The sequence below is a fragment of the Rhinoraja longicauda genome, chromosome 1, assembly GCF_053455715.1.
Source record: "Rhinoraja longicauda isolate Sanriku21f chromosome 1, sRhiLon1.1, whole genome shotgun sequence".
NCBI classification, from domain to species: Eukaryota; Metazoa; Chordata; class Chondrichthyes; order Rajiformes; family Arhynchobatidae; genus Rhinoraja; species Rhinoraja longicauda.
The window spans coordinates 45231450-45254299 of record NC_135953.1 but is presented as its reverse complement, the minus strand read 5'-3'; the positions used below and the strand labels follow the sequence as shown (position 1 = coordinate 45254299).

The 22850-nt window shown below is 39.9% G+C and overlaps 1 protein-coding gene across 1 annotated transcript in view; it reads left to right on the top strand.

Annotated features, from left to right (window-relative positions):
• Positions 1-22122, top strand: part of LOC144592185 (basigin-like) — a 38179-nt gene extending 16057 nt beyond the window's left edge. Inside the window, exons 3-9 of the mRNA XM_078396661.1 lie at positions 1138-1315; positions 5878-5966; positions 8245-8375; positions 12770-13040; positions 15149-15170; positions 15257-15325; positions 18088-22122. Coding sequence (XP_078252787.1) covers positions 1138-1315; positions 5878-5966; positions 8245-8375; positions 12770-13040; positions 15149-15170; positions 15257-15314 — 749 coding nt within the window. The 3' untranslated portion in view covers positions 15315-15325; positions 18088-22122. The remainder of the gene's footprint in view (positions 1-1137; positions 1316-5877; positions 5967-8244; positions 8376-12769; positions 13041-15148; positions 15171-15256; positions 15326-18087) is intronic.
• Positions 22123-22850: the final 728 nt, after the last annotated feature.

The following is a 22850-nucleotide window of genomic DNA, read 5'->3' as shown; positions in this document are numbered from 1 at the left end:
GTGTGCTACAGCTCGCTTGCTAATTCCTCATTAAAGTAATGACCAAGGAAGCCCTATCACTTGTCTCTGGATCCTCAGAAAACTAAGGAAATTGGGAATGTCTCCAGCGACTCTTACTAACCTCTATAGATGCACTGTAAAAAGTTGCACGATTGCAATGCATCATAGCTTAATTTGACAACAGCACTGCCTAAGACCACAAGAAGTGTGGAAGTAGACCAGTCCATCACACAAACCAGCCTCCTCCCCACCAACTCCACCTACACTTCATGCGGTCTTGAAAAAGCAGCCAAAGTTTTCAAGGACCTTTTTGCATCACATTCGATCATTCCATCGTCTTCCCGACAAGCACATACCACCACTTCCCGAAAAGCTTCTTTTTCGCTGTTATCAGAATTCTGAATGGTCTCCCATAAGCTAGGGCATAGTCCCAATCTCCAAAACGTACCTCTTTGAGACACATTGTGCTATTTTCAATTTACACTTTCTCTGCATCTGCAACATTATAATGCTCTAACACTATGTTCTTCACTCTGGTATTTTTCTCTTTACATTACCAGTTGTACTTGTGTACGGCTTGATTGTACTCTTGTATAGTATAATTTGACTGGATCGTATGCAAAGTTATTTTGCTGTAACTCAGTACACATGACAATAATAAACCAATACTAGGAATAATTCCTCGTGGCCTCTGCTGGATGTGGAGTCAGGGATACACTACTTCTGCTCGTATTTTTTTGCGAATGATATCACAGTTGATGAAATGTAAAATAAATCAGGAAGCCTCTTATCTTTCAAATCATAATTCATTTTATGTAGATTGTAGCCCAAAAGCACACAGTAAATCGGAAACATGTTCGCTGGTTTGAATTTTTCAAGATATTGCAATAAACTGCCATTAAAAATGAATGAAGTTGCATTAATAAAATTAATAATCTTCCAGGCAGTCATTGCTGGTTCCGAATGAGCATGGGTCTGTATTCACTTCAATATCTATTTAAATTAGTGAACATTTTATTCCTTCCATTCATAGAAATCTATCTCAGTACCTTCTTGATTAAGTGGATACTTTGCTGTTGGATTTTTAGGTTTTCTAATTGAGATTTAAAAAATTATTTTTTATTTACACTTTTTCAGGATTCAATGAAACAAAGAAGGTGAATATAACGATGGCCACAAAGATCAGACTGTCCTGCAATTTGACAATTCCAGCAACAAAAGAATCCCCTACAATTGGAACCTGGAAAAAAGATGGCAATGAGATTGGTAAAGAGGAGATTGTGTCAGGGCAGAAAGAGGCTTCCTTATCTCATGAGTAAGTAGACAAGCTGATAGAAAACCAAGGAAGTAGTTCAGCTAAATTAAAAGTAGTCATTATTTTTTGTCATCTGCAATGTTACTGTACTGGTTTAATAATTGATTTGTTCATTTGAATGGGTCACACCTCAGTGGAGGAATTAATAGCCGAAACTTTGCCATTGTGTTATAGTGCAGCTTATGTTGCGAGACACAATAATTTAATAGGTTTGAGAGCATTGGGTTACTGCCACCACTTTGATCCTGTTGCCATTTATAAGGGCATCCAACAAATGGCAGACAAAAAGAACGTTAAATGAATTTCAGACAGAGAAATCCTTGCAAAGAGTGAAACAGAATATTTTTTTTAATGGAATATAATTCAATTTACTCACTGTGCAAAAAAAACTAGAAATAGAATAGAGTTTAGAAGCGGCTGAAATATTCCAAATGTAAAAATTATCGTTAATTATTTAAGCTATTTGGCAATGTTCTTCAGTGGAATTAAGATCAACATTTTAAAAATTAATTTATTTGGGGCCAACGAGGCAGTTGAGCGATAATTATATTGTTCCACAGGCCGAGATCCAATATTACATGGAGACAAAGAAATAAATGGTACAGAAATAGGCCTTTCAGCCCAACTAGTTCATGTTGACTTTGTAACCAACCGATCCGGCGAGCAGCGGGCCGAACCACTCCCTCCGAGCAGGGCCTATTTGCCCTCCACGGCCTATGGAGAAGCTGCCGTGGAGCGAGATGGGCCGGGACGGATCGGGATGGAGCCACAAGGTCGGGTCGGAGCTACGAACAGAGTCAGGCCGAGGATGGAGTCGGGCCGAGGACAGGGCCTTGGATGTCAAGACAGGCCAAGGACGTGGACGGGCCGAGAACCAAGAGGGACCCGGCATGGGGGGGGACGAAGAAGGGATGAGTACTTTTTCTAACATTGTCGGTGCCTTTGTGGCGCCTCTATAGTGTACTTTGTAGGTAAAAACATTGGCCAGTGCCACATCTTCCTGCAGCTCACTGTGACTAATGGTAATGCAGATAACTCTGCTGTGGCCCCAGCAATTTCTTTCCTGACTTCCCGCTAAGTCCTAGCACACACTTGATGAGGTCCAGGGGATTATTTCAACCTTTTGTGATTGAGTCCACCAGCATCTACTCTTTAGTAATGTGGATATGTTTCATTATTCTATTCCCTGAATTCCTTCGGTTAATTGACCTTTTCCATGATAAATAGTGAGGATAAATATTCATTTAGCATCTTGCCTATTTCCTGTGGCTCCACACATAAGCAATTGTATTGTTCCTTAGAGGGACCCATTCTCTCCCTAGTTACTGTTGACCCTATTAGCTCTCCAGGGTATCAACTGACATATCGAACAAAAGACTCTAAACCAAGGTTTAGTACAACTTAATCTTTATTAACACTCAAGTGACTTAAGCATGCATGCAAACCACTGACTTCTAATAACTTCTCATTTATTTTACTATTTCAACTTATTGCTTCTTAAACTAAATCACAAACTCATGACTTGGACTCAGTTTTGCCCGTATGAATGAATTGGCCATATTCACTCTGTTGGTAGGGGGTAGTCTTCTCTGAGTTTCAAACTCAGGACCCTTGTTCTTGCGATGGTTGATCCCGGGTTGTCAATACTGATGTCTCAGACTGCCCTTCTTTTACACTAATTTTTACTTCAGCATTCGAAAGGAAACCTTTGTTCTAACCCAAGGCTCCCACGACTGTGACATCAATCACTTCAAGCTGTCACTCCTCCAAGGGCTGAATAAACGAAACACATCTTCGTTCCTTATCAGGCTAGGGAGTTCTTAATTCCGTTGCCTGGTCATATCATTTTCTCATCAGAGAGTTATTTTGCAAAGTGGCCGTTCCCAGGCACCTTATCTTCTCAAGGCCGTACTGCCTAGCCATGAAGTTACCTTCAGCTCTGCTCCCACCAGATATCAATCACGTGACCATTTTCACTGTGCTCCTTTGTTCTCCTGGCTCCAGCATTTCTCTCTATTTCTCTCCAGCTAGTAGCATACTCCCAAAGCCTGCCGGGATACTTGACATCCAGTCTCTAGCTATATTACCCTTTTACTTTAAAAAGACACAGAATCTCTTAGGTGTCTCCTTTACCATTTCTGCCAATGCTATCTCAAATTCTCTTTAATTCCTCTTGATGTTCCTCCTTTATACTCTGAAGGGGATTTGCAGGACCCCAGGTGTCTATATCTGACATGTCTATCATATTTGGAAATGCCACAGTAGAAACAAACTTTCAAAAGTGGATGCTCAGATAGTGCTGCAATTGTGCATTGGGGATCTTATAAAAACATATAAAATTCTTAAGGGATTGGACAGGCTAGATGCAGGAAAAATGTTCCTGATGTTGGGGGAGTCCAGAACCAGGGATTACAGTTTAAGAATAAGGGACAGGTCAGTTAAAACTGAGATGAGCAAATATTTTTTCACCCAGAGAGTTGTGAATCTGTGGAATTCTCTGCCACAGAAGGCAGTGGAGGCCAATTCACTGGATGTATTTAAGAGAGAGTTAGATATAGCTCTTAGGGCTAATGTAACCAAAGGATATGAGGAGAAAGCAGGAACAGGGTACAGATTCTGGATGATCAGCCATGATCATATTGAATGGTGGTGCTGGCTCGAAGGGCCGAGTGGCCTATTCCTGCACATAATTTCTATGTTTCTATTTTTCTATAGTCGAAACAGTGAGTATTTAAAAAATTACAGTCATTACTGCCAGGACCTCTGAGCCCTTGGGGGAATGTTACGTATGTGTACAGTAATATTACTACACTGATATGAATACATCCACTGATATTTACTAATATAATAAAATTACAGTGCCAGAATGAATGCTTCTAAAAATTGCGGAACGCCACAAAATTAAGACATATGAAAAAATGTTAGTTTAAATACAATGATGAAATTCCCAGCTATTGAGTAAGATTTAATTGAATTATTTATAGTAAATAATCTTAAAAGTTGTAAGGCTTGATAAGTAACGATCACCTGCACTGGCAGAATGCCAGTCTGTGCTGTATTCAATATCTCAACAAAATTCTTGTGTTTACAACAATACTTGTTGTGTTTTTTTAAATGTACTAATTCATCATATGTAAACATGACTGGCAAGATCTGCATTTATTTCTATCTATACCTGTCCCATGAACTGAAGGGTATTCTAGGCCACTTCCAAGGGCAGTTGAAAGGCAACCACATTGGTAGATCTTGAGTCGATCAAAGGCGAGAGCAGATCAATAGATTTCTTTCCCTGGAGGGCATTTATGAAGTAAATGTTTATTTTTGTGAAAATGTAGTCTCTTTTAGAGATGACCAATCATGATAATCATTTTTTAATTCCAGGTTTGTCTGATGAATTGAACTTAAAATTCTTCAACTTGGGTGGTATGATTTGAACTATCTAATGGTATAAACTTCTGAGCAACAGATCTATAGCCAAATCATTTGCTAATGTAACCATTAATTTTTATTTTAATGTGTATTAAAACCAAAGCATAATTGGCATGCAAACAATTTCACATTTAGTGATAGGATTTTGAAATTCTGGGAAATAAGTCAGAATGGGGAAAAAACAGTAACTTCTTTCATTTTGTACAATTATTATGTTTAGCGACTTTATTTCATTCTACCATCTGCCAAAGATGAAACAATTTCCTTTAAGTATCTTTCCCTATCTGTTCCACAAGGTGGCACCTACTCCCCGCACTTCATTCACAGTTATTATTGTTTGTCTTTTCTAGCTAACATGCACACCCTGGTTATACTTGAAGAGTACTCTAAGTGTTGAAGGAAATGATTCGAATGGATTTACCCATGGTATTGTAAAAATCAGCAGTGCAAATGTAAATGTTACTTACAATACCATGGCATTACGTTTGATACTGCTAATTGAAGGTTCATTTCTATGTATTTTTAACATTTTATTTTAAGCAGCTTTGCAACTACCTGCTTGCCCAACCCATCCAGCATCACCTTCCCTACCTGTGTCAAAATCTTCCATTTCCGCATCTTGATCCTGTAGGACTACCGAAGAAGAGGAAACATAACTTGTGTTTAAAATGAACTGTTTTGATAGATTCAGCATCAATCCACAATTTAAGCTGCATAAGAAAAAACATGCTGGAATGAAGCAAATGAGAATTGATATACGGTTTGGGAATTTATGTCTTTAAAACAATGTATTCAACTGATGCAAAAAAGTATAGTTTTGCTAAATGTGAATATTTGTATGCCATACAGCCAATCATATCTAGATTGGATATCCCTCAGTAAATTGTACACTTATTGTATAGGTATATTAATTTATAATATTATGGCATGGAAATAGAAAATTCAACCCAACAGCTTATGCTTACATAAGCATCTTTCAAATGTGGTTATGTATTATATCAGGCCACCATTTCCTTAGATTTCTTTCTTGCTCATACACTTAACTATTACATTGTAAGAGTAGGAGAAATATCTTGTGCGTAACAATAATTAGGGGTTTTAACGTGAGTAACTGTCATGGTTTGTGATTGCAGGTTTGATTTTCAGAAAGGCAGTGATGCTGGAAACTATTCTTGTATCTTTGACACAGACCCAAAAACGGAAGGCAGGTTTGAAGTTCAAAGTGAGTTTTGTAACTGTTATAAAAGAGAGCTTCCCAATATTTACAAATGCTTGCTCTTAATCTGGGTTTTCCAAGCTTTTGCCTTCCTAGCTCTATTCATCTGCATATTTTTTAGTTTAAATAAATATTTTGATATATCTGCATCTATTAGAAGTTTCAATGGTGTAATAGGTTTTTTCAGTTCTCAGTTCATACTTAATATGTCAATTATACAATGATGGATCTTACTGCAAGCCCTGGTTAAGACCCACAGTTTGTGGTACAAAGTCAACCACGATTAACTAACTTAACTTTTTTGCTTGACCTAGCAGTGCCTTAGGACTCACCAGGTCACAATGCTACAGGCTGTTTTCTCTGGGACGCTGGTGGTCGACGGGAGATGATAAAAGTATATAACATTTTGAGAGGCATAGATAGGATAGACGGTCAGAACCTCTTTCCCAGGGTGGAAATGTCCATCGCTTGAGGCCATAGCTATAAGGTGAGAGGAGGAACGTTTAATGGAGAGTATGGTGGGGGCCTGGAGACCCTTGGCAGCGGTGATGGTGGTGGAGGCATTTAAGAGGCTTTAGATAGGCACATAAGTGCAGGGAATATAGAGGTATGGATTATGTGCAGGCGGATGACATCTGTTTAACGGCATCATGTTGAGCACAATCATTCTGTGCCAATGGGCACATTTCAGTCGTGTACTGTCCTATGTTCTATGTTTTATGAGAGAACAAGTGTGAAATATGAAGCCAGTGGAAGGACAATAGATGGAAGGGAAGGAAGTAAAGGGAGAGGGAGAAATGGATATGGGTGTTTCCGTAAATGCAGCACTCAGTCGTGAAACTGAAGGTCTCCAAACTTCCAGGTTATTTTCCTGTTTATTATGTAATATTCCCATTGTTTCATATCCTGTATTTTAAGTAGCATAGATCATGGTGTACAGCCAAAATAATGAGATGAAGCAAAAATACATAAATCTGTTTTTACAAAGAAAAATATCAGATATGTCCCTGTGTTTTCTTCCCTTTTTTTGTGACATTTTTCGAGCAGGATTTCATCAATTCCTTAGGCTAATTTTGTATCAGAAAGATTACATTAATTTTGCAATTAAATTATATAAACCAAATTCTGGTTATGTTTATGATTTATTTAAATCATTTATCACCCAATTAGATGGTTTTTTGATGCCCAGAGTTTTTGCAGCAGAACTTGAGTAGCAGTGTCAATTTGGTCATTAAAAGCAGAGTAACTGTTTTTATATTTATTGTTTCTTTTTTTATTGTTTATATTTTGTGTTTAAGTTTTCCATTGAAATACTTAGTAATGAATAGAACTTAAAATCATGAAATAAAAATCTAGTTTGCTCACCTATTTTTGCGATGTCTCATTTTGCTGTCCCTTCCATAGTCAATGCTATTTATCGCACTGTAACATGTTTTTTTTGCACTCATCGTGATTTAACAAAAAATTCAAACAACGCAATTCTGATGTCCCTGGCGTGAACTACGGGCCAAGTGGTGGGTTAGGTCCCAACCTTTTGTAAGGGAGCCTCGAAATCATTAAATGTCCCATAAGTCTTATATGTTTTATAAATAATTTTCTTTTCTTGTCTTTTCCCCAAATTTTGAAAGTATTACATCTTGGTCAAATTTTGGTTGATTTTGATCTCAAATTAGCTCAAAAGGATCATAGATAGGTAAGCCCATTTTTAATCCTGGTATTTCATTACGATTTAATAACTTTCAAATTTGGCCACCCATGTCACAGGTTGGTACCCTTATTTACGGAAGCACCCATATCCATCATGTGGGGCACAGGGAAGAGAGGGGAAAAACAGGTGGGGGGGGGGGGGGGGTGGTGGAGTTTTGTTGCTTCAGCACTTTCTGTTCTACACAAGATTCCAGCATCTGCAGTGGCTTATGTCTCTAGAATAATCCCTAGTGTCCCAGGTATTTTTTTCTGCCACACTCAACGTCAGTAAAATCAGAAGATCTACCCTTTAGCATTTTGTTTTTTTTCTAGGTATATATTGTGCATAACTTACCTGTTACATTCATACATTTCCAATGGATTATGTTGAAGAAAAAAAGAATTGATCGACTGCCAAACATTTTGGGATGTACCAAGTTTGTGAAGCACTAATCCATTTGCTATTAAAGTAAGACCACAAGGAAATGGCTCTTAATGAACTGCTGGGCAAATCATCTACACGAGTGACTAATTCTGTGTGTTGCTTTAGTCCAGGTCCTATAATAACCTATGTACTGGTCTGTTCGTTTGTCCTCAGTTCCTCCTATTTGGGCCAAGAGTGTGAGTCTAACACGTTCAAGTGGCGACCAAGTTAATTTAACTTGCGAAAGTGGTCAGTATGCTCCACTCGACTGGATTTGGTTGAAGGAAGCCCAAAGCAGCAAAGTGGTAAGGAAAATCTCAATTGATTATTAATAGAATGTAGAATGTAATTCAATATGAAGGCAAGAAATATTACATTTAAATTGTAAGATCATAAATGGTTGGGGCAGAATTAGGCCATTTGGCCCATCAAGTCTACTCCGCCATTCAATCATGGCTGATCTATCTCTCCCTCCTAACCCCATTTTCTTGCCTTCTCCCAATAACCTATTAATCTATAAATAAACTCTTGGTCTGTAAAATAAATGACTAAGACTAGCAATTGTCACAGAGTCATAAAGTCATTGATTGACACAGCATAGGAAGAGGCCTGTTGGCCTACAGTTCGACACTGACCATCCACAATCCATTGACTCTCATTCTACATTAATCCCTTTTTTAATTTCTCATCCACATTCTCATCAACTTCCCCCAGATATCAGTACTCACTTGCACACTAGGGACAACCCTCATTGGCAATTAACCTGCATGCATCTGGGACATGGGAGGAAACTGCAGCACCCAAAGGAAGCCCACATGGTCCAAATCCACTAGAGGTCAGGATCGAACTTGGGGCACTGGTACATCTGCAAATGTTACTGTATTTTTGATGTTAAAAGTATTTTAAAATATTTTAATTATATTGAATTATGAAGTATCAAGTTGCATGTCTGATTTTTATTGTGTAGAATTATGGGATTGGCCTCTGGATTTTTTTTCCACAGGCTGTAGAAATATGGACAGATAGTGGTTTATGTCTGAAAATCAATGATTTTTCTGCAATGCAAGGTGAATGTGTTGTTCCTGAATTTTTGGTCAGTTACAATTCACAATCGTGCTTCTGGTGCAATATTAGCATAAGGTGTGCGGCAAAATATGCCATTGCTCGTGGAATGTTCCCTTGGAATATTGTGAGGAGAATTAGTGTATTGGGGTCTAAGGAGTGTCATTGCTGGCTACTCCCAAGACAAGCAAGATTAAATAATGCCTCTCTAGTTGAGACTTCCTAGACTTACTTCCTCACCTCAGCCGATGCTGACTGTCAGCTCCCACTTCTACTGTGCTTCCGTTCACACCCTGCTCCCACTCTTTAGTTCCGACTGTATTCTTGTGTTCCTCATGAAGTCTGCAGCACAGGGCTCACATGCAAAATGATCAATGCTGCAGCTGTTGGATCAAATACAGGCCATTTAATTGTCCTTGTTTGTGGAAAATGATCTTCATTCTACCACGTGCACCTGCTCTGATTAAAATGCTTTTGGTTATTTCTGTAATTCTAAGGAGATCCATATTTTAAAATCAGCACTTAAGAGCCGGTTTTAAGTGCTCTTAAGAACTCACTTTAGAGTTTCATCCCTAAATCCATTGCAGAGGAACGGGATTAGAAAAATCACTCATATTTAAGTTCAGGTCAATAATCCCTTTGCCATCTCTGTTTTATGTCCTTAAAATGTGTCCAAACACAATTGTTTCAAGTTATTTTCTGATTCTTCAGGCCTGAACTGTGCCCTTTGCTTATTCATCTCCATTTTCAGCACCAATTTAACTTTAATGCTTCGAAATTAAAGCAGATATATTGGGCTCAATTATGGCTCCCAAAAATAGATTGTGCCAGAGATTAAAATTAAAAATGTTTTGAACAGAGTCAAATGTACATTAAAACAGTCTGCTTCTGGTTTTAAAAGAGACTAGATGATCCGTGGACCCATTGGGTCAAAACCTCTCCTGCATTGGTCTAGCACCCTCCCCTCCCCCACTCCAAAAGTGCACAGCAAGATCCCAGGGTATATCTGAGGCTGTAGTGGCCGGGGAGTCTCCCCCGGGGCCGGGGGCGGGCGAGAGGGGAGCGGAAAGGGGAAAGGGAGCCACTCACCCCGGCCCCGAGTGGGCATCGCGGCGGCCAGCAGTAAGAGAGCGGTTGCAAGGCGCTGCGCCATGTTCGTCCTAATGGTGGCCATCTTCTTTGACCTTCTCTGCCGCCACGCTGCACCACGAGAGGAAGGTCAGGTGCGGGGCACGCTTGGACCTCCCAGCGTTGCTGCGCAGGCACGGTGCCACCGGGCCTGGCAACCCTCACCCGTTGTGACGCCGTATTAGATCAAAATGGCAATCTCAAAATGGCGATTTCATACATGACCCGTTGGGTTTCCATTGTAACGCTGAACATAGAAGTATTAGATCAAAATGACTTGCCCCATTCACTGTGTAAAGTTTATTCAAGTTTATAAAGTGAATTGCTTTTAAAATATAACTAAACTTAATACTGCACACCGCAGGCGAGTGGTGAGTAAGGTGCCCTTAAAATTGTTGTACTATCGTGCACCATTATGGCTGTATTTCGGGAACATACATACATACATACATAGAAGATGAGAGTTGTAGTAATATATAGATGTAATGAAGAGAACTGTGGGTGCTCGACAACTGGTTATATTTAAGAATAAGTTTGATAGACTTTTAGACTTAATGGAATCTAAGACTGGGGGCAATGGCAAGAAAGTGCAGATGAAGTCAAAGATCTTCTGAGTGGGAGGACAGGCTTGTGGGGTAGTAGTGGCCCTGCTATTATTTATATATTCTTATGATAAAAGACAAAGATTAGATTAGGCTTGGCTCCAATGGCACCATTCCTGCACAATGATGCCATGGAATAACAGGTTGCCATAGAATACTTTCGCAAGAGGCAGTACCTCAGGGGAGGAGTCCTGTAGCCTGTGGGGAAAGAGTTACTGAAATCAATCTGGATAATAAAGTTAGATGTATTATTTCAGAGTTACTATTTCAAGATCAACAGATTGTAGAAGAATTAGAATAAATGACCATTTTCTCTGGATGGTCATACCAATTATCCATGGAATTTGTGCTGGATATGATTTAATCATTTTATGCAAGTTCCACAATTCAGCTTGCCCTGCTCCCTTTAATGAAGTCTGTTGAAAAGATCGTTACAAGAAGTCACACTGTCCTTTTAAAAGGGCAACCAGGGCTGGACGTTTAATGGCAGCCTTGCCAACAAGGTGAAAATCCTATACTTGAATTAAAAATGGTAAATAGATTAATTTCTTATAACAGGACGTGAGCAAGGAGTTATTCTATGTGTGTTTACCAGTTGCTTTAATGTTACAAACACCATGCATACATTGATGAGGGTAGTGGAGGGTTCCTTTTCAGGATTCCTTTTCAGATTGGATGTCTGTGACCAGTAGTGTGCCACAGGGATCGGTGCTGTGCTTGTGTTTGTCTTATACGTCAATGATTTGGATGAAAATGTTGTTAACATGCTTAGTACGTTTGTGGAGTGTTCACTACAATTGGCGCTGCAGCAAAGAATGTTAGCTAACGTTACAATAGGCTCCCGCCGAGACTACTGCAACTCCCTGGGATCAGCCAATCATCCCTGTCCCGCCTGCAATTGGTCCAAAACGCTGCAGCGAGACTTCTGCCGGGTACCCGTAAAAGGGACCACATCACCCCGATTCTGGCCTCTCTCCACTGGCTCCCAGTACGGTACAGAATCAACTTCAAGCTCCTCCTATTCACATACAAAGCCCTAAACGGGCTTGCCCCCACCCCCACCCCCCCGTGCATAAGGTGCACGGCAAAATATGCCATTGCTCGTGGAATGTTCCCTTGGAATATTGTGAGGAGAATTAGTGTATTGGGGTCTAAGGAGTGTCATTGCTGGCTACTCCCAAGACAAGCAAGATTAAATAATGCCTCTCTAGATGAGACTTCCTAGACTTACTTCCTCACCTCAGCCGATGCTGACTGTCAGCTCCCACTTCTACTGTGCTTCTGTTCACACCCTGTCCCCCCCCCCCCCATATCAAAAATCTTCTCAGGTCGGCTGACTTGGCGCTACTGACTATCCCGCGGTCTAGGTTTAAGCTCAGGGGTGACATATATTTAATGTGTAGGAAAGAACTGCATTTACTGGTTTAAATCGAAGATATAGCACAAAATGCTGGAGTAACTCAGTGGGACGGGCAGCATCTCTGGAGAGAAGAAATGGGTGCCATTTCGGGTCTGAAGAAAGGTCTCGACCCGAAACACCACCCATTCCTTCTCTCCAGAGATGCTGCCTGTCCCGCTGAGTTACTCCAGCATTTTGCGTCTATCTTGGACAGAGTTAAGATGAGAGGGAAAAGATTTCAAAGGGGCCTCAGGGAGAGGATGGTGGGCATATGGAATAAGCTATGAGTGAATGCTGGAGAGGCAGATACAATTGCCATGCTTAAAATAACGTACCGATACATGAATTTAAAAGGTTTAGAGTGTTATGGACCAAATAGTTATGCATAATGTGCATGGATGGTCATCTCTGTCCGTATAGACGAGTTGGGCTGAAGAACCTGTTGCCATGCTTTTTGATATTATGACATGCAAATGCTTAAAAAGGCTTTTTTTTTAAATCCATCCAGATACTGAGTAATGAAACGGAAGAATTTTACATCCATAGTAATGTCAACAAATCAACACTTTCAATAAAAAGTATCATGATGGATAACACTGCTTACTACACCTGCAGTGCACGCTATGCAGTGGGAGACAGTACACTACGGATCTACCTGAAAGTCCATGGCCTAACTGCAGCTATTGTCCCTTTCCTGTGCATTGTTGGTGAGGTACTTGTGCTAGTTATTGTCATTCTGGCTTGTGAAAGAAAGATGAAGCAGAAGGAAGAACCCATTGGTAAGAATTTAATCTTTTTGCATTTTAACTTTTATTCAAAACTGTGATGGTCACTTTTTGTAGCTATCATTTCCAGTTAACACGTCAAACTGAGTATCTGTAAACCTGTGGAATATGAAAGACATTTGTTTTATCAGCTTTCAAGATGGTTTCAAAACATTCAAAGCACTTTGCAGTTAATGTATTCACAGTTGTAATGTAGTAAGCACTACAACCAACTTAAGAACGGCAAGCTCCCACAAATTGTAATGTGATAACATCGAGATAACTGCTTTCTTACAAGATGTCGATTGAGGGGAGAACATTGGGCAGAACCCCAGGCAATAAATAACTCTCCAGTTCTTAAACAATAATTTGGGAGAATTTTTGGTTGATATCCCATCTGAAAAATGCACCACAAAAATAGGACAGATGACGACACCTTCTCCACAATAATTCTCACCAAGGTCCTGAAAGGATGCATTCTCAGTCTCCTACTGTACTCTCTATACACTTGCAATGGTACAGCCAAATTTGGCTCTAACTCCACATATAACGTTTGCAGATGACACCACTGTCGTGGGCCGAATCGCAAACAATGATGAGACAGGGTACGGTGAGGAGATAGAGAACTTAGTGACATGGTGTCAGTTCAATAACCTCTCTCTCAATGTCACCAATATGAAGGAGCTGATTATCGACTTCAGGAAGCAAGATGGAGTACATGCCCCAGTCAGCATCAATGGTGAGGAAGTGGAAATGGTTGAGATCTTCAAGTTCCTTGGCATTAATATTACCAACGATCTGTCATGGACCAACCACATTAATGCAATAGCCATAGTCTATGGAACTGATGCGCTACAATGCCAAGAACAGAATTCTGCACTTTGTATCTTCCCCTTTGCCCCATCTATTGTACTTGAGGTGAACTTGATTATATTCATGCATAATATAGATGACCTGTTTGGATAGCAAGCAAAACAACACTTTTCACTGTACCGAGGCACAGTGACAATAATGAACCTAAACCTAAACCATTCCACCAACAATATTACTGAAATACCTTACCGAACTTAGGCAAGAGTAGGTGCTTGTTCAGTTGGTACCATATAGGACCTCTTCACAATACCACATGAAGTTAGTGGAAATGCATTTTAGGAAAAATGTTCACAGATTTATCACATCTCAGATTTAAGAGAGGGACATCTAACTTTACAAAACATCCTCAGTGGTAATTTGGATAAAATGTTCACTTGGAATCAAACTGCCAATTAAAAAACAGATTGGTTTTGGTTTATTATTGTCGCATGTACCGTGACAGAGTGAAAAATGTTTGTGCGATCCAGTCAAATCATTCCATACATGAATACAATCAAATCATCTGGTGGAGTAGAAGTATTAGAGAGGTACAAGAGGAAGACTTCTAAATCCAATGGTAACCATAGTTATGAGGCACTGAGACCTTGAACATGACAATACATGATGCAGAATAGAAAATGGGTGGCAGTTCTGGGGGAGCTGTTGTTTAATGAGGTCAAGCACAACATCTGAACAGTCTAAAGCAAAATAATGCAGACTGTGGAAACCTAAAAATGAAGTAGATAATAGCTGACTGGATAACAGTTAGCTGGTCAACAGCTGTGAAGAGAGAAACAGAGTTAACGTTTCAGGTGAGTGACCTTCGGACAAAATATTAACTCACCTTCTGTCTCCAGGAGTGCAGCTAGACTTGCTGATTGGCACCAGCATGATTTTTTTTTGGTTTTTACTTGAATCATTTATTCTGGAGGTGGCAAAGGCACAAAGGGAACTTTGGAGTCGATTTAGAGTGGGACAGAAGCACGAACTCCAATGACTTCACTAAATCTTTTGTCGCTTGACTCCCAGTGAGAATTACAGTACTGAAAGTATCTTTTTCTCATCCTAATCACACGCCGTGGCAGTGCAGAATAGCTGAAATCTATTTTAATTAGGAAGTTGTGCAATCTTTGTTAAAATCTTTTCCATACGTGTAACCTTGACACACTTTATTTTTGGATCATTGCTCAAGGTAATTTGCTATATGTAACTCTATTTTATTATTTTCTCTCTCATGTAAACATATTGTCAAATGAATATTGACACCGAAGATAAAATCTTTCCAAACAACTTGTAAGTACAATGTTTTTGCAGAAATTTTATTATTAAGTTTGACTAGTAGTCCTTTCCATTCTAATTATTTCTCAATTCTTCTGAAGGACCACAGAAGAGCTGGTCGAATCCACTGAAAATGGAGCCCGGCATAGAAATGTTTAACCCAGTTCCATGTAAGTAAGTGGGAATAATTCATTTAGACTAGGGATCTAAACATCCATAAGATCATATGATCAGAAGTGATGGGAGCAGAATTAGGCCATTTGGCCCATCAAGTCCATTCCGCCAATCAATCATGGCTGATCTATCTCTCCCTCCTAACCCCCTTCTCCTTACTTCTCCCCATAACCTCTGACACCCGTGCTAATCAAGAATTTCTCTATCTCTGCCTTAAATATATCCACAGACTTGGCCTCCACAGCCTTCTTTGGCAAAGAATTCCACAGATTCACCAACTTCTGACTAAAGAAAGTGATGCCTGACTGAAGAAGGTGATCCATGATGGAAAGTCAATAACTGCTAAGTCATTGGCAAGAGATGGGGCATATCCTTGGATTTTCTCATCTTACTCCATCGTGCTTTGCTTGAGAGTGATGGAGTTGAAATTAGAACCTAACTCACCGAAACCCCTTCTTGACCTAGTCAAAACCATAACGAATTGTGCATCAAGATTAAACTGACCCATTACAACCGAAGTGTAGTGAGACTGCATTAGAAATGTGGCCAATTCAAAGGTTCCTGAGTGCCCCACAATAACAGATCGGTTAATCCTGTGCTGACAGCCAGGTCTAAACTCTAGTCTATTCATAAAGTAGCATCATTCGGAAGATTATACTTTTGAATCTCTTGATTAGTGGCTTTTTCCTAAATTGATTTCCAAAGAAAGTTACATTATCTTTCCAAGTTTGACTTTTAACGGCCGCACCTTTAGAAATGTTTTAAGGTGTTTCTAAAAATGCTTGCGTAAAATCAACACAACATATAGAGCATATAGTTCACGGGAGATGAATTTATAAAGAACCTAATCCCTATTTCAGGCAAATGCTTTGGAAATCTTAGGGTTCATAAGTGATCGGAGCAGAATGAGGCCATTCGGCCCATCAAGTCTACTGCGCCTTTCGATCTATCTTTCCCTCTCAACGCCATTCTCCTGCCTTCTCCCCATAGCCACAGGCACCCTTACTACGGAAGAATCAAGGGGTGAAGAGTTACCCAATACCCAGAATACTTCCTGCATGGCCAGAGCATCACATGTTATCTGCTGAAGAGACACTTTGCTGGTTGTTTCATAGATTTTAAATGGTAGCATTTATTTTTGCCAAGCTATTGTTTCACTTCCATTCTGTGCTTATAGAGACATACAGCAAGGACACAAGCCCTTCAGCCCACCTCATCCATGCTGATCAAGATACCCCATCTAAGCTAGTCCCAGTTTCCTGTGGATGGCACATATCCCTTCAAAACTTTCCTATCCATGCACTAACCCAAATGACTTTTTGAACATTGAACAGAGAACGTGGAAAAGTACAGTACAGGAAAAGATTCTTCAGTCCACAATATCTCTCCCGAACATAATGCCAAGCTAAACTAGTCTCAACTACTTGTGTGATCCATACCCTTCTGATCAATGTACCTACATGTGCCTATCCAAAGGTCTCCTAAAAGCCACTATTGCGTCTGCTTCCGCCACCACCATCCCTAGCAACACTTTGCAGGCATCCACCAAACTCTATGTAAAAAACTTGCCCCCATATATCCTTTAAACTTTACCCCTTAAAGCTATGCCCTCTAGTCTTTGACATTTCCACCCTGAAAAAAAGGTTTAGACAGTCCACCCTACCTATGTCGTTCATGAATGTTAAATGTCGTTATTGTACCTGCCTCAACAACTTCCTCTGGCAGATCGGTCTATATGCCCACCATCCACCAGGTGAAAAAATTGCACCTTAGTTTCCTATTAAATTTTACCCCCTCACCTTAAATCTATTCCACCTAGTTCCTGATTGCCCTACCCTGAGAAAAATATTCTGTGCCTTCCCCTGTCTATGGCCCTCATAATTTTATACACTTCTGCAAGATCACTCCAGAGTCTCCTCCACTCAAAGGAATAAAGTCCTAGCTTGCCAAACCTCCTCTGTAGCTCAGGCCCTTGAGTCCTGGTAACATCCTCATAAATCTTCTCTGCATGCTTTTGAGATTGTACTGGATATGTTGTGCATGTAGCTGGTACTCCATTCCACAAAGGGGTCATTCAGTACCTTAGTACATACTAGACCAAGTGGACCCTTTGGGCCCAAACCTTTCCTGCATTGGTGCAGCACCCTCTCCTCCCCATCTCCCCCCCTGCCCCCCTCCCTCCCTCCCTCCCCCTCCATCCTCCCCTCCCCCTCCCCCCTTTCCCCTCCCCCTCCCCCGACTCCATCCCTCTTAGCCACCCTTATCCTCCTCCCTCCCACCCCCTCCCTCCCGAGGAGATAGATTTAAACTTTAAAATGTGAATAACTTTAAAAATATAACACCGATTTCAATGAAATTTCTCCATTAGCACCAAATGGACGATGGTGAGTCAGGTGGGCCTACAATTGTTGTGCTATCGTGTACCGTTTTGGCTGTAGTTCAGGAACAAACAAACAAACGAGAATTTTAGTATATAGATGCCATGAAGGTTTACCTGCTTTCACTGATCCCCTTTTGCAATGCTGCTAAAATGCCTATAGCAAGGACCTATTGTCATAATAAAATCATTGCAAAAATAATGCAAGCCCCTGAAAATCACCATGTCATCTTTGTTGGTGGTATTGAGCTGTGTTTTCCATTTGCAATTAATCTGCTGACATTTTCCATATATTTAAATTACTATGCATATTTCTTAGCTGTTTTGCAATTTGATAGTTTTTGAATTAGAAATTACGTGAATATTTTTACTCCTTTGCAGAAAATATGGAAGCAAGCGGAAGTATGTTGGAGCATCTATATTTTAATTAACATTACCATGGCTCAAAGGCAACCTGAACCATTACATCATGAAATGAGGGATATCAGCAACTAATGCTTGCTCTTCATCTCCATTAGAAATAGAATTCCAATGCAAAGTTAACCTTGCTATTATCCATACAACTACAGTTATTGTAATCTTCTTGGATTGTGAGCACTGGACTGTTTAATTTGAAGCCACCAGGTGTCTGGAAGAATTGGCAGTAAAATTATGAGATGGACAACAAATGCAAGCTTGGTACCAGAAAGCCTCCACTTATTAACTGTCATTACCAAATCACCTGACAACAGAATCTGATGCAACTTAAACAAAATTGAGAACTGACAATTATTCAATACTAGGCTACTGTAATCTCTATGGCTAGATAGCTGTGACATACTGTACCCTCTGATAACCACAGGACTGTAATATCATCCAGTAACTGTAGTGCAGACATACCTAATCACTGAATTGCAACTGTATCCCCTTATTAATTCCTAGCAATTCTGCAAAGCTTCTTTTTCTGCTAATAACTGCTGGATTCCGATATTCCAGTCACAAATACTGGAGATCAAACCTATTAGAGAGCATACTTTTAAATAAATAATAATTGTGGTACCCTTTTGTAACTGCAGGGAGATTTTATTCTCTAATAACTATCATTCTCTTTAAGAATCCATTGGTTAAAATTAAATCTAAAACAAAATTTGCTTTTCAAACAACAGCCAAAAACTGATTCTATGATGTTGTTCAATTGGCCTGTAAAGTGTTCCAATTGATCGGGATAGTAAAAAAAAATTCTAGGTACAGGATGCAGTTCCAATGAATTAAAATCGATTGAATAAGACTGATGCCAATGCTTTTAAATCTTTTGGTGAATAAACCTTCAAATTAGAGGAACGCATGACTGGAATCTGCATTTCCCAACTTTTTGGTGCACTAAACATGTGCTGGGTGCATCCAGTTGGAATCCTCAGGAAAATATGAAATGGGCCAAAAATACATTAGAAACTACATTATGGCAATTTACATCCAGAATGATACCTCCAGCAGATCCAATGTAACTCTGGACCCTGTCAAATACAGTTTCCAACAATCTGAGAACGGTGTCAGGTCTTAAGAGCACTCTTCCCATGACAACCACAGGCAATTCAACAAAGTGCTTGACGACGCTTATCTCAGTGTCCCACAGTTTTGCACTCACCCCATATCCCTTGATTTCTTTCAAAACTATAAATCGAATGCTCTCTATCTTGAATGAAGTCAGTGATTGAGCCTCTGTCGTTATTCTGGGTAAAGGCACCCAGAGACTTGACAGACATTAGCTGTAGCCACTTGGAAGGATCTTGTGGTGAGGAGGTTGAATCAATGTGACCTTGACCTCCCAACCGATAACAGTTTTAAGCATGGCCTCTGGGCTTTTCACAGCATTTCACATATCTCAACTATGAAAGGCTTGAACAACCTGAGCATGTGTATTGTTCCAATAAAGAAGTCCGTGTGGGATGTATTGGCTCCGAATGCTGGGACAAACCTCACCCCCGATGAACACTTCATTGCTTTGTGCCCTGAGATCTCATGCCCCCTCATTTGGCTCGGAATTGTTAGCGTAATAAAAATACAGAAAACAGATAAATAGATGCCATTCGGCATTTCGAGCCAGCACCGCCATTCAATATGATCATGGCTGATCATCTAAAATCAGTACCCCGTTCCTGCTTTTTCCCCATCTCCCTTGATTCCTTTAGCCCTAAGAGCTAAATCTAACTCTCTCTTGAAAACATCCAGTGAATTGGCCTTCTCTGCCTTCTGTGGCAGAGAATTACACAGATTCACAACTCTCTAGGTGAAGAAGTTTTTCCTTATCTCAGTCCTAAATGGCCTACCCCTTTTTCTTAAACTGTGACCCCTAGTTCTGGACTCCCCCAACATCGGGAACATTTTCCTGCATCTAGCCTGTCCAATCCTTTAAGAATTTTACATGTTTCTATAAGATTCCCTCTCATCCTTCTAAATTCCAGTGAATACAAGCCCAGTCGACCCATTCTTTCATCATATGTCAGTCCCGCCATCCCGGGAATTAACCTGGTGAACCTACGCTGCACTCCCTCAATAGCAATAATGTCCTTCCTCAAATTAGGAGACCAAAATTGTTCACAATGCTCCAGGTGCAGTCTCACCAGGGCCCTGTGCAACTGCAGTAGGACCTCCTTGCTCCTAAACTCAAATCGTCTTGCCATTAGCTTTCTTCACTGCCCGCTGTACCAGCATGCTTACTTTCAGTGACTTTGCCAAAGAACTTTCAAGACACCCACTGAATATTGGCTCTAGAGACCACTTAATACAGTTAGTTTAACCACACTGAACTATGGAAGATGTTTAAGCAGCCTGCAGTTAGTTCTGTTGCTCTAATAATAATTTGGTCTGCCAGTGTCATGAACGAGGCCACTTAACCTAACATCTGTCATTGGAAAAATGCTTGATTGCTTTATTAAGAAGGTAATGGCAGGACATATGGAGAATTATGATCAAGCAGAATCAATATGGTTTTATGAAAATGAAATGATTTTGACAAATTTTCTAGAGTCTTTTGACAGTGAAACAAAAAGAGTTGATAAGGGGGGAACAGAAGTTTTTTGACAAGATGCCACGTAACAGTTACTTCATGGGATAAAGGCAAACAGGATTTGGCATGGATAGGAACTTAGCTAACTAACAACATTTATGTAGTCATGATAAAGGGGTCATTTCTCATTGGTACTTATTAACTGGTTGGATTAAGAGGGTAGAGAATATTCTGTGTGACATGTGATATCATTAGATGTGGGACAGATGTTGGCAATCCATTGGAAACACGGATGTGAATGGCTCAAGGAAGGGAATTGACAATTTTTTGCTCTCTGCAATTTCACCCACATCTGGTTGCCAGACGATTTGAGGGGTGTTTATAGATCCATTTGCATTTTGTAGTTGAGAGAGAAAATAAGAATCATATGCTCCTGATTTGACCACATTAGTCTAAATGACCACATTGAAACTGTGAACATAGTGAGCCTAAAATAAAAGCAAATAAATGGTGGAAATGCTCAGCAAATCAGGTTGGATTCTGCCAACTCCTGCATTCACTCCCCACAATGTCCTGTAATTGCACATTTGGAAGCCCTGTGGTCCATTGAGAGATTGACAGAGCCCTGAGAGATTTGTTATTGTCATGATTCCATAAGATGGAGACCATGTGGCCCATCCCCAGATCAGCCAATGGTCATTCAGCAGCTCACTACTTCGATGTGATTTTGTGTCTCTAATGATCTGAGATATTTAATAAACAGTTCAAAACGGTTTAAATAATTAAAAAAATAAAATCATTTTTCTTGAGAAACTGTATTTTTAAACATAAATATTATAAATTAATAAAAACACATTAAAATTAAGTTAAATTTAAAAAAAACTAGACATTATCTGCACTTAATTTTCCATCAATGGGTGGTGTGCCCCACCATCTCTGCATAAAGCTGAGGGGCCAGATGTGCAGTACTCCATCACTGAGTTCAGCAGAGCACTGGGAGGTCAGATGAGTGTGCTTTTGTTCTTTGGCATCGCACAGAATTCCGCATCACATTTCATAGACATGCAACGCATGTCCCCCAACATTGTTCAATGAAGCATTCTGATCCAAATCGTTTTCCAACAAAGCAAATGAGTTTTGATGCTGCTTGAGTTGCATGTCCAAAAATATGACATTTTAATAACAGCAAGAACATTATCTTTGACCAGTCTTTGGAGCAGGCTACACATCTAAGCTTGCACGTGTGCACATTTCATTGTGCAGTGCACATGTAACAATAAAGCACCATATAACCAGAATAGATGAAAGATATATGACATTGTAAACGATTGGCGATGTATCTGTCTGTCTTGTTTGTTTTGGTTTTGATTTTTTTTGCTGTGTGAGGTATATGTTGCAAATAAAGCTATTGTGTTAACAACTCCATTAAACCAATGTTGTTATGTACAATTTTAGGATAGGCCTGTTTAGACTTCACTAATCCACTTTCACTGAACGGTATAAGGGTTTGGGATTTTAAAACCTGGCAGCGGCCTGTGATTGTTATCAATTATTTGCACATATTTGACCTGTTCTTTTTGAGTGACTGTTGTGTATGTGTGCGTCCGCATGCATGCAGATTTTCAAGAAAACAGCCTTTCTTAATGACCCTGTGTTATTACCAGCAGTGCTCCATGTAAATCAAAAAAACTTCTGATTTTGGGAATGTAAAACAAAACCAGAAAATGCTGGAAATACACTTCACATTATGCCTCATCAATGAGAATGATCAATCAATCATCAATCAGTGAAATAATCTCTCATTCTTCTACACTCTCTAGACTATTAATCTCTCTTCATACGACATACTCCTCCGACCAGGAAATAGTCAGGTGACTCCCTCTATTGCAGGCAGACTCTTCCTTATGTGGGGAGAGCAAACAGTACACAATATTCTAGTACGGTCTCATCAGGTCCTTTATAATTAGAGCAAAACACGTTTCCAGTAGTGGGAGAGTCTAGGACTAGAGGACACAGCCTCAGAATAAAAGGATGCTCTTTTAGAATGAAGATGAGGAATTTCTTTAGCCAGAGTATCAATATCAAATGTCAGCATAAAATACATGGTACAAATGAAATTTATAATCAAAGCATGATAAATAATCTATCAATGTAAGCT